We start from the raw sequence: 12,750 nt of genomic DNA, 5'->3' as shown, positions 1-12,750 counted from the left end.
AAGAAATACAACATAAAGTAAATATTTACCGCCGTAGGGGAGAATGGAGCTCAGTTTTATAATGGACATCAGCAAAGTCCATGGTTTAAATTACAGACTAACAAAGGGTTCAAGAGCTCAGAATTAAGTTATTCTGTTTAAAATCAATCACAGAGACTGTCATTCTGCTTATTGCTTTGACTCCCTAACACAAATTTAAATGCAGATTTTATGTACAAGTAGAAAGTATCAAAAGATCTGCTCTTTTTCAGGCCTGTATGGACTGGGCGGGGGTGAGGGCATGGCGGGTAAGGAGCAAATGTTTAGGACATTAATGTAATTAGAATGAAGAGTGCATTCTTCCAGGAAAAAATTTAAATCTTTATTTTTAAAAATCCCACAAATCCGTAATTACATCATCATCTGAAAAAAAATGGTAGGGAACAAAACGTGGGGTACATTTAAAAGGCACTAGATTCATTAATACCAGAGCCATTCTGGAGACGCCATGCAGGCAATCTGGAGTTTCTCTAAATCTTCTTTTTAGTGGTATCAGAACTGGGGAGAAGGGTCCAAGCAAAGTGTTGCCTTTGCCAGGGTATTCGGATTGAGGTTATGAGGAAGAACCCTTTTCCTTTGTCAGTGGGTTTCATGTTGGGCCACCACTCCAGCGCTGAGCAGCTCCCCGATGGTCCTGTCATCGTATCTCAGGACCTCCTTCAGGATGTGCATCGTGTGCTGCCCGAGCAGGGGAGGCGGCCTGGCCTCTGACATCTTGAACTTACTGTATCTCACAGCTGGGCCTGCCAAAGAAGAAGGAAAGCAGGAAGCCTGTTAATGACTAACCCTAGGAAATTAATTACCTAAGCAGCCTGGGGTGTTTTCCATGAATGCCAAAAATATCAATGAGTGCCAGTTACACCCTTTCAGACGCACCATCGTTTTGGAAATAAACGTGTTTTCACTTGTGGTTTTTCTTGACTCAGGTTCATCCAAATGTGCAGTGTTCATCTGACTCGCTCACTGCCATGCGGTGGGGCTGCATGGATGAAGCTAACATGTGCCGGGCCTGTTTGCAAGCTGGTGTTCCTGTCATGAAGACTCAGAGGTAGGGCACTCAACTGAGTGAACTCTGGGTAGGAAAGAACAGTGACCACAGAAACACAGTGTCTCTCTGAAGCTGGAAATTTGATCCCAGGTGAAAGCATCCCAGAAGTTGACTACTCAATGTCTACTGTATAGGTCCACGGTTTAGTTCAACTGACTGCAGATCACTGAAACCTCAGCTGGATCCTGGTTCAAGGCTTTTGGTGGTAGAAGAGGTTGTATGTGCAGGTTTCACTGTCAGAGAGATTTAGGCTTTGCTCTCAGCTCTTATGCTCTCTAGCAGAGCCATCTTGGATGAATGACTGAACTTCACACGGTAAACTGGGTGTGATAATGTTTACCATACAGACTTGAGGTCAGGATTTAATTGAGATAATAGACAGAAAGCACTAAGTAAGCATTCCCTAACCCATGATAATGCACAAAACTTGTTCGTTACTATGATTACAAAAGCTGCCACAACATCTCTCTTGAAGCTTATAGTGTAAAGAGAAAAGGGGTGCTGGGCACTAAGTTCCTCTTGAGCAATGCTTTTAAGAACTGTTGGAAATAGATTTTACTACCTCCATTCTTCCCATGAGGACACGAAAGTCCCTAAAACCTAAAGTTTTGCTCAAGGCCACACAGCTAATCGTAGGGTCTGGATGAAAATCTGTGTGTCTCACATTAAAGGCCATGAACTTTCCATAACATCATCGGCCACTTCTGACTTCTCACTCTTCCATGGAGAAACTGGACACTGGGGAACATGTTGTTGAAACTAATTTTACCTTTGTTATCACATTCAGTAAGTGGTATTTATGTTGGCTGTCCTTTATGTCTCATTTGATTAGGCTTCAGGAGAACAAATGAGATGGTAGTTACAAGAAGACTTGATAAAACAGGATATTCCTATCGCAATTTTTTTTTTTTCTGGCTTTCTCTTGATTTGAGGAGCCCATAGAAAGAACAAATAAAACCAAAGCATGAGTGAGTAAAAGAATGTCCATCAGTAAAGCAGCAAATGAGCTTTGAGCTCTTTGGAGAATTCCATTAATAAAAGTACTTTTGCGCATGCCACTGTTGATAGAGATGGAGGATTTGGGTCTCCTAACACCGTCAGGCTGTGCCTTTGTGTAACACATCCGATCCACTACCGAGGGACAACTTTCAACTGATGCCTAAAGTTTTTCCTTCTCTGAAGCTTAGTGACATTCGTTGTTTTCTTCTCACATTTTCTTTTAAATGCCTCAGTGCATGACAACCTTTTCAAGGGTTTGTCCCTTTTCAGTAAGAGAGAAATCAACTATAGCACACACTTGGAGGCAGGGTCCACAGCTCTCCCATGAATGCCAATGTGATGGTTTAGGGATCTGACCCTTACTTGTTGCTCTCTGTAACTCTGTTCCACTTTGATAGTAATTAAAAACAGTTTTAATCTAAAATCCGTCTATCAAAAGAAGAACTCCACTGAGGCAATATATGCCTCCTGAAGCCAATGTCATGTGACTTTACCCCACTTGAATTACTGAAGCAAGACTCCAGAATGGAAAATAGTCATTTGAATATACCAAGAATCTGGGTTGGAATACAGCTCCTGCAGCTACTGCTACAGTAGTAGTAGCAAGTCAGTCAGTAGTAGTAATAGCGATCATAGTCCAGCTACCATTTCTTTTCTTTTCTTTTTCTTTTTTTTTTTTTTTGAGATGGTGTTTCACTCTTGTTGCCCAGGCTGGAGTGCAATGGCATGATCTTGGCTCACCGCAACCTCCACCTTCCAGGTTCAGGCAATTCTCCTGCCTCAGCCTACCCAGTAGCTGGGATTACAGGCATGTGCTACCTGCCCAGCTAATTTTGTATTTTTAGTAGAGATGGGGGTTTCTCCATGTTGGTCAGGCTGGCCCAGCTACCATTTCTTAAGAAATTGTGATGTGTCAACCACTGCACCAAAGGCTTTATGTATTAATACATCATTGCATACAGTTCTCACAACAGTCCTGTCTGGTAGGTAGACTGTCAGTCATCTTTATTTCCAGATCAGGACATTAAAGGGAATGGAGGTTTAAATGTTAAAGTTAGAATTAAGGTTAGGAAATTAAAATAACTTGCCCAAATTCACACAGCTAGAAAATGATAGAGTTAGATTCCAATTTCATGTCTGTTGGGTTCAATAACTTGGATTAAAAAATAATAATAATTTATTGAGGTAAAACTTACGTAACATAAAATTAACCATTTTAAAGTGAACAAGCAGCTTCTCCTTCTTCCTCCCAAATCCAGGCAACCATTAATCTACTTTCTGTCCCTATGGATTTATCTATTCTGGCTCACTCCTTATAAGTAGGATCATATATAATTTGTGACTTTTTGTGTCTGGCTTCTTTCACTTAGCATAATATTTTTGAGATTCATCCATTTTGTGCATATCAGTACTAAAAGCCTGGACTTTTAACCTCCACACAGTGATCGAATGAGGGAATTCTTCAGGTCCAGCCAAACTAAAGGGCAGTTCAACTTGTGTTACTCCCACTGTATGCCATACTTTTCTGGTAGCTTCCAGATCTACAGTGAAGACTATGCTACCAGTTTAGAATGAAGAGTATTTAACTTTTTGCATCAAACATCTTCAAGAATTTAGGTTGGTAAAATGGTATTACTTGGCAACTTTTTCACACTTGCTAGGATAAAGACGTAGACTACAATGGGACATAAAGTGATGTCAAGATCTCAGAGAAAGCTAAATACCCATGAGTCATTTGAAATCTGTTCTTGCAACCCTGTGCAATAATAATAATAGCAGAGACATCCCTCTCTGAATAAGGTTTGCATGAAGAAAATAAAGGGCTCAAAAAACACATTTGTTTCAAAAAGTAGAAAATATTTGACATAATTATTTATATCTAAGGTTCAAAGAAAATGACTAATCCGATCTTTCATCTAAAAAGTTATGAGCAAGGTAAGTCACATGTTCTTAAATTTTTTGGCAAACTAATATCTATGTTTTCATCTGTTTTTAAATACGTACAAGCTGTGTGAACTTCAGAACTCTTAAGGTCTCAGAGCCTCAGTCTACACATTTCCAAAACAAAGTCAGCAATACCTACTGAAGGTTGGTTTGGGCACTGAGTAATATTATATAGATATCATTCATATCAGTAATAATCTAAGAAATATATGTAAAAATAACAAGGTAAATTTTTGCTTATAAAATTAGCAAATAATGTGGGAATTTTCATTTGATGTCAAGAGGTTGGTGGCTGATAGGAGTGCAAATTGGTGCAATCCTTCTGGAGGAAAAATTTGTCAACTAAACATCAAGACTTTTAAGTGTCTGCTTACTTGGATGGAGAAATCCCATTGAAAAAATTTTTTCCTATGGACATAATTAGGAATGTTCACAATTTTCATAGGCAAAGATTCATATAGATTTTTTAATCTGCTCAATACTCTTAAGAGCTCTCAACTTCCTACATGGCATTCTAACCTACAGCCCATAAAAATTCTTTGCATGGGATCCCTAACTTTGGTTTAACTTGAATTTTCTGTCTGTTCATTGCTTCCAAAGGTTACCTCTGTTAGGACTAGGTGTTCAGCTTCTCATTATTTCATGTACTGCCCTGCAGACCTATCTTCAACCTCTCTTTTCCAGATAAAAAGGTTAAATAGTTATAATGTGGAAAAATATTAGAAAGATCTATCCAAAAGTTGGGCACTAATAAATTATAGGGAAATTGTACAGTAATTTCAAGGTATAATTTAACTTTTGTCTTTGAGTACATATATTGCCTTCACATTCTCTTGAAACCCCACTGAAATAAAAGTATAAAAATTAAACAAAAAAACTTCATATGAATGAAAAGAATGGAAGGGAGCATCACTAGTGAATGGGATATTTCCAATGAATTTACAGGTCACATGGATGAGATCATGTTGATGGATAAAAGAGAAAGAGAAAGCTGAAGCCTAAAATATTCTAGAAGGAGAATAAGAGCAAGTGGATACCAGCTGATCTGTTTTGCCTCCCAAGAGCCTTTGATCTTAAAGTCAGTGATTATGAGAGACACAGAACAGGGACTAGAAATAGGACTAAGAAGAAGGATTGAATGTCTCAATAGAGAACAAGTGGTCCAGTTTGGATCTGCAATAACATTTAAACAAGCTTTGCAAAAGTAGAGTACAAGCAGCTAGCATTTAGCCAGCATCAACCTCTTCTTTTAAAAAGAAGCTCAAGAAACCTATAAAGGGAAAGTTAAAAATTTTTAATATGGATTTTTGTGCCCCCACGCAAAGCCCTCCATACTCGTACATTTGAGGGGCCCATAGCCTGTCTATGGCTCTGAATCCATGTCATAAAGACTGTCAGTGAAATAACCTTGACCCACACTTCCAAGCATTCTCATTCGGAGTAGATCCAGTAACAGTGGAAAACATCCTCAACAACAGAGAAAAATCAATGCCAGGCATCCAGATCTTTTTTCTATAAAAGATTGATCAACCAGAGATCACTAGAAATATGAGAACCAAATAAAAGATTTTAAAAGTGGAAAAATGAAGATAACTCAGAACAGAGCAAGAACAGAATACTATGCAAAAAAAAAAAAAATACACACAATTGAAACAATATTTAGCACTTAGATTTTCCAATATTATTGTCAAAATTAGTAATTTAGAAAATAAAGTGAAAGATGCTCCCAAGGATATAGGGACAAAAATACAGCTTGTCTAAAAAATGTGAGAAAGAAGCTAAGAGTTCTCATAAAACAGACAAGAACCCCAGGAAAAAAGAGGCAAAAAGAGTAGAAGAAGATAAATTTTTCTTTTTTTTTAAAATTTTTTTGAGAAGAAATTTTTCAATAAAGAATATGAGGAGTAGAGAAGAGAGCATTTTTGCAGATTAAAAGAGTCAACGGAGAATACGACAATATAGATGAAGAAAAGATTTACATCTTTACATCATGTAAAATTTCAGAATATCAGCATTAAAAATATCTGAGAAACTTCCTGGAAGTGGAGGAGGGGTGAACAATTCAAGATCTAAACAGTGGGACGGGAGGGTGGAAACTAGTTTTTTTTTTTTTTTTTTAAGAATCAAATTAGACTGCACCAAACTCCTCACTAGTGTCTACTAAAAACTACAAGTAGAGCTTGTTTTCAACTTTTTTTTTTTTTTAAGACACAGAGTCTCGTGCTGTCTGCCAGGCTGGAGTGCAATGGCACTATCATAGCTCACTGCGGCCTCGAGCTCCTGGGCTCACGGGACCTTCCCACTTTAGCTTCAAAAGTAGGTAGGACTTCAGGAGGGTACCACCACAGCAGGCTAATTAAAAAAAAAATTCAGAGATAGGGACTGGCTATGCTGCTCAGGCTGGCCTCATCCTCCTCCCTCAGCCTCCCGAGTAGCTAAGATACAGGAATATCCATGTCCACCTTTCAACTTTCTTAAGGGAAATATTGTTAAACTAGAATGGTATGGCCAGTCAAATGATTAATCAAATATGAAGATATTTGCAAACTCTCAAAGAGTAAGTAAGTGCACTGAAATAAGTTTCTTGAGTATGCTTCCAGTAAAATATAGAAGCCAATGGAAAAAAAAGAAAGAAAGAAAGAAAATTTTGATACTCAATGAGGACCTACCAAGGAGCATAAGGAAAGAAGGTCCCAGGACGACAGCTCAGACCAGAAGAGCCAATAAAAGCAGAGATGGAGAGGGAGAACAGAGGCCTTCAAAAGGGATGTCTAAGAAGGCAAAAAAGAGCCTTAATTGTATAACTGCTAAAACTGAAAAGTTGGAAAAATATAATAATGAGAAAGAGTTACATCATGCAAGAAAAAATAATAGATACTCTACAAAAAAAAGGTGCATGGAAAAATCAAGATCCAAATATGAAGCAAATCCAAAATATGGCAAGATTTTAAGTAACTGATGGAATATATGCAAAGAAAATTAATTTGAGCCTGATGCCAAGAACATTCATTAAGTAGCACATATAACCTTGTGCATTCTTTTCAGCAGCTCTTAGCATTAAATTGTCTATTTAGATGTCTATTTTTTGAACAAACAATTGCTAACAATAAAAGAAAGTTTAATAAACACTGTGATATTACTACACATAGTAATACATATCATATTAATGTATGTATCTACTAATTTATTCTACATATAATTTTGGAGTATCTATTCTGGTGCCAAGATCTGGGCTGTATTATCTAGATATATATTAGCAAACAAAACACACCTGGACCCTACTCTTCTGGAATTTACTTTCTGATGGGGGAGGCAGACTACGAACAAACAAAAGCAAATACATTGCTAAAATCTGCTAAAAACTATAAAATTATTAAAAACCAAGTTGAAAATGGAACAATATTGCAACCACAGTGGGGAGGGACGGAAGTGGGAGAAAGAGTATTTCTAAATGGGATGTGCAGAGGCGGCCAAGCTGATTAGGTGATCCTTAAGCTGAGTCGGAAGCTGAGCTATTAATACGAACAGTGGGGGAAAGAAGATTCCAGAAAGCATAAAAAAGACTGATGTTCAAGGGACTGAAAAAAAAAAAAGATCTATTGTGGCTAGCATGTAATTTAACAGAAGAGAGGTACTAGATGAAGTTGCAGGAAGTGGCAGGGGATAGTATGCACAGGGTAGAGACTACAGCAGTGACAGTGGATCTTATTCTAGGTTCAGTGGGAAGCTACTGGAGCTTTAAGCAAAGCAGTGGCAGGACTTACAATAAGGAATACTTTTGTGCTAGGCAGAGAATGTCATGAGCTTGGAGGCTGTTGTAGTTAGATCAAAAGAGATGATGGCAGCCTCAACTGGAATGGTACATTAGAGTTTGAGAAAAGTGGATGTGTTTGAGAGGTATCCTGGTGATAGAATGAGAGGACACACTGATTAATACATGGGCCAATGTAGTTTAGGAGAAAAAGAAAAGGATCAAAGAAGAATCCTGAGTTTCTGGGTTCACTTACCAGATAGGGAAGATTGAATGGATTGCATGGACAAGTTTGGCACAAGCCAAGGATTATTTTTTTGGACATGCCAAGTTTGAGATGCCTATGAGATATCCAAGGAGAGATGTCATTGGGTCTTTAGCTATGCCAGTCTGAAATTAAAGGAAGAGTTTTGGCCAACATATATAAAATTAGAAGTTATTTAGCATCTAAATGTCCTCATTCCAAAATGACATATTTCCACAGCAATTGTATTTATTCCAACATCTCTGATGCTGAGGTTTTAAAAATAAGTTGTTTATGCACCCTTTTCTCTACTGTCTAAGGTCTTTGCTAAAACCTGTTACATCAAAAATATTTTATGTCCACAGGAGGTAAATAAAATAAATAAGTGATTACCCTCTAAAGCTCATAATTTTGGAGATAAGTGAATTTCTTTAAAAGAAAGTCTATATTCTTGTCCTTCAACAGACAAATCTCTACAGACTTCAGGGTATAAATTAAGGTGCTTTTACTTTTACTTTTACTTTAAGCCATGCTTACAGGTTATGCCGACCTCTAAGCAAGGGTTGTGTGTGAACTGCCTGTGGTCCTCTAAGGGATGGTTCTAGAGGGGTCTAAGACAACGACAAAGGCTTTTTGCTTCAACTGCTTCATATGCCCATACCTGTGAGGCTGAACTGATCAACTTCATAGAAGCCAGAATTACAGAGCTGGTAGTAGACAAAATGCAGAGGTAGGTGTGGAAGGATCCTGTCACAGTTTCTAAATTATATGTTATAACATCTAAAACTACTATTTAATGAATGCTTACTGCATACCTCACCTGACGTGAGGTGCTATGTGTTTGTTATCTAATTTGATCCTCACAACATTAAACTTTTTTTTTTTTGCATTTACAAATGCATTTTATGCCTAAATCACAAAGGAGGAACATGGAGCTCAAAGAGATTAAGAAATGTGTACAAGAGCACACGACAGATGCAAATATAGATCTGTTGACTTCATAGCTGTTGTTTTTGAGAAGTGATTCAGCAAGGTGGTTAAGACTGTGGGTTCTAGAGCTGGAGTGTCTAGGTTCACATCCTGGCTCTGCCATTTACTGACTCCATCTCCTTGGGTAATGTATTTACTGACTCCACCTCTTGGGTAATTTACTTACTGAAACTGTATCTCAGTATCTTTACACATAAAATGGGCATGACACTGGTATAAAGTGTCATATCAAACTGTGAGAATTAAAAACTTTGCTTCTTATGAATCCCTGAGAACAGTACCAGGCACACAGTAAATACTCAATATGTGTTATCCTTTCTTCTCTGCTACAGTGATGACCTTAGCAAATTAGAGCTTTGATCACATACTCTCATAGAGCTTTGATCACCTGCTAATTTCAGACCTAGACTTCCCAGAACATTAGCAAGTTAGCTGCATTTTAGATTTGTGAGAGAAGACTAAAAATAAAAGTTTTAACTTGTAGAAATCTTTAACAGTCAGGGACAAGGTTTTTTAAAGTGAAGGGAAAAGGGAGGAAGGAATCAACCATTTCTCAAGCACGTGTTACATAAAAAGCACTTTTCAAATATTTATTTTGCTTATTCCTCATTACAACCCTTTGAGACAGGTATGCTTCCCCTTCCTACAGAGAATAAAAAAGAGGCACAGGAGGTTGGATGATTACCGAAGCCACACTTTTGTAAGTACATACTTAGTGTCTCTAACAGCATCAGGACATATACCAGAAATTCATTTTACACTCTTTTACCTTTTAACTAGTTAAGTGTAAGGAACTATGAAAACATGGGATTTCTTTCACTCATTTAACAAGCACTTACTACAGACACTATTATACGTGCTTCACTCATTTATTTTGCTCAGTCCTTATGATAACCCCAGAAGGCACTATTATCATCCCCACTTTACAAATGGGGGAGACTGAAAGACAGAAGGGAAGTCACTTGCTCAGCGTCACAGAGCTGGTGAGGAGCAGGGCTATGATTCACACTCAGATACTCCTGTGCCAGAATCCCAGCTCTTTGCCACTGGACCACACTGCTTTCTGGTGATAGAAAGAGAGCAAAGGAAGGAGAGAATGATCTCAGCTTGAAACTGAACTCAGGGGTCTGGAAGTAGAACATGCCAAGAGCCACTTGAGGCCTCATCTTCTGACCACTATGTCCTCTCCGTCTTTCTAGATCAGAGTCCACCAGATTCTTTGTGCAATAAATACTTGTTATTACTTCATGTTTTCAAATGAATTTGTCATATGCCACCTATCCCCTTGCGGGAAGTCCTGGACTCATGGCACTGTCGATACATGCCAATTTCTCATGCTTCTGAATCAGGGGATGCTCTGCAATGCCTCCCTCTGCACCCTTCCTGAAAAGAATGAAGCCTTCACTGTGCCCTCTGTGGAAAGTTACCTGAGTCAAAGCACAAGGAGGGCCTAGTGCCTGGCGCCCCCTGAGAACCCCTCAGGCTAGCTCTGTGGTGTTTTCCATCTGTGGTTTGAGGCCCCTCCGTAACACGGCCCCAGTTGTTTTGTCTCACTCCCTTTTAGAAACTGCCCATGATTATCTTCGGGTGAAAGGGAAATCTACCCAATGTATGCAAACACCCCAAGCTACTCTAACTATATACAGGTTCAAGCTACATTTCTATAAGCCAAACCAACTTAATAATGTAAACAGTTGCAGGAAACAGAGGTAGCCAAAAACATGTGGGAAACCGTAATGAATATTCAAGTAATGGGAACATAATATCACATCATCATGAGGGAAGAGACCTAACAGTCCCTTTTTCCAGAACTCCACGCACCTTCCATCCTAATGATGCATTTCTACAGCAGTGAAACAAACTATTGCTCAATCTCAAAGCTAACTGGCAACTGATGAGCACTAAGGGTTAAATTAATTAACACAGCTGGCCAATCTGATCACACTGGAAATAAGAACGAATAAAATTTAATAAATGGAAAAATACCCTAAATGTGTGGATTTTTTTCATTTGATTTTTTTTTCTTAATTTCTGACGTGGGTATCATCAACTTCTTAAAGTATCAAGAATACTTAAAAGTGAACATCTGTTTTATAATATATGAAATGTTTGTTATAACAAACGTTTTTTCTTTGGACTTCTTTGGCTCATTGCTAAGATACATGCTGTAGATACCATTTAATCTTCAAGGCTTAGTAGTGTAGTAAGAAGCCAAACTTCATTTTGCTGAAAATAATGATAGCTCCAGTACTAAGTTATTGCACAATTTCCCCTCCAGTGCTTGAACTCATCATCATAACAATAACAATATTTTTATATGGCACCTCTCAGCCATAGCATCCAATGCACCAAATGGAGCCATACACTTAGAACACATTAAACCCATTAGATGTGAGATAAAAACAGAGAAAGCTATTTAACTAGCATGGAATGGTGGGATAAGGCCATAGAGAATAAATATGACTTTGGATATTTTTAACAGAAGAACTCAATCCGTGGCACTGCTTACGGGACCAGGCATCCCAGAAACTCAAGGCATCTTGTGATATGTACCACCAACGTAGATAGGTCTTCAGACTCACTCAGAGTTCAAAAACGCCATATGTCACTACTGCTTGAATCAATTTTTGGCTCATTGTTTTTTAACTCAATAAGGAGGGCCTCAAGTGCCAGTATCTTTAGGTTGTCTATTTTTAACCACATCAATGACCCTTTGATAGTCATCAGTGTTATCCACCAAATTTCCAGTTTCTGCTGACAACCGAAATCAGGCACTGAGGAAAAAGTCTCAATCATGGAGGTTTACTAAGCCAGCTTTAGGGTACATCCAGGAAAACTACGAGCCATAGACACATCTGTAGCTGTTTTCCCAAGAGTTTTCAGGCTGTCCAGTATATATACATGTCCTTAAAGGGGAGAGAAAGCATGTAGGAAGAGGGCCAGGTACAGGGTAAAGTGGATGGTTACATTCCTGTGAGACCTTAGTTAGTGCGAGGTAAATCTACATTTTACATGTAATAAGGTGAATGTTTGAAGAGAAAAAGAAGTAACGGAAGTGTAAATTATGCAAGTGTCTCTGGGTAGGTGGAAATAATTGGTCTTCTTTTATCTTTGTTCTGCACCTGGAAAGATAAGCTTGCAATCTACACCATCACTGTGGAATCCAACAGACTTTAAATTTAGGAGCTAGACTTAGATTGCAGACCTAAAGTTATAATTGGCATGCCCTTGCTTCTGGGAGGCCAGCAAAAGATTTACCCATGATTGATCTGTGGGAGCAGTCCTTCATAGATGCCCAAGGCCTTTCACCTTGTGGGAATCTGGCTGATGTATAATGCCAGTAACAACTTCATTTGGAAAAGGGCATTGCATGACTCAGCCTCCAGTCTTAACTTTCCCTTTTGCAAAGAAGTTTGGGGGTCCTGAGATTTTTTTACTTTCCTTTACACTAGTTTCCAGGAATATGACAGTATTACACACCCTGGTCCCTCTGGGGTTGGGTAAAACTGTGTGAGCCCACTGAATTGTGAATGAAAGAAATGTGGTTATCAGCTTAAGGAGATTTTGGGCTGAGACAATGGGGTTTTCTAAATATACCATCATGTCATCTGCAAACAGGGACAATTTGACTTCCTCTTTTCCTAATTGAACCCTTTATTTCTTTCTCCTGCCTGATTGCCCTAGCCAGAACTTCCAACACTATGTTGAATAGGAGTGGTGAGAGAGGGCATCCCT

The 12,750-nt window shown here is 38.5% G+C and overlaps 1 protein-coding gene across 3 annotated transcripts in view; it reads right to left on the bottom strand.

The window, feature by feature from the left end:
- Positions 1-339: 339 nt before the first annotated feature.
- Positions 340-12,750, bottom strand: part of SUGCT (succinyl-CoA:glutarate-CoA transferase) — a 738,264-nt gene continuing 725,853 nt past the window's right edge. For all 3 annotated transcript variants that reach the window (XM_033193764.1, XM_033193766.1, XM_033193767.1), the window contains one exon: positions 340-782. In XM_033193764.1, the coding sequence (XP_033049655.1) occupies positions 619-782 (164 nt within the window). In that variant the 3' untranslated portion in view covers positions 340-618. The remainder of the gene's footprint in view (positions 783-12,750) is intronic.

The sequence above is a fragment of the Trachypithecus francoisi genome, unplaced genomic scaffold (genome assembly GCF_009764315.1).
Source record: "Trachypithecus francoisi isolate TF-2019V2 unplaced genomic scaffold, Tfra_2.0 Lachesis_group4, whole genome shotgun sequence".
NCBI classification, from domain to species: Eukaryota; Metazoa; Chordata; class Mammalia; order Primates; family Cercopithecidae; genus Trachypithecus; species Trachypithecus francoisi.
This window is presented reverse-complemented; position numbering and strand designations above follow the sequence as displayed.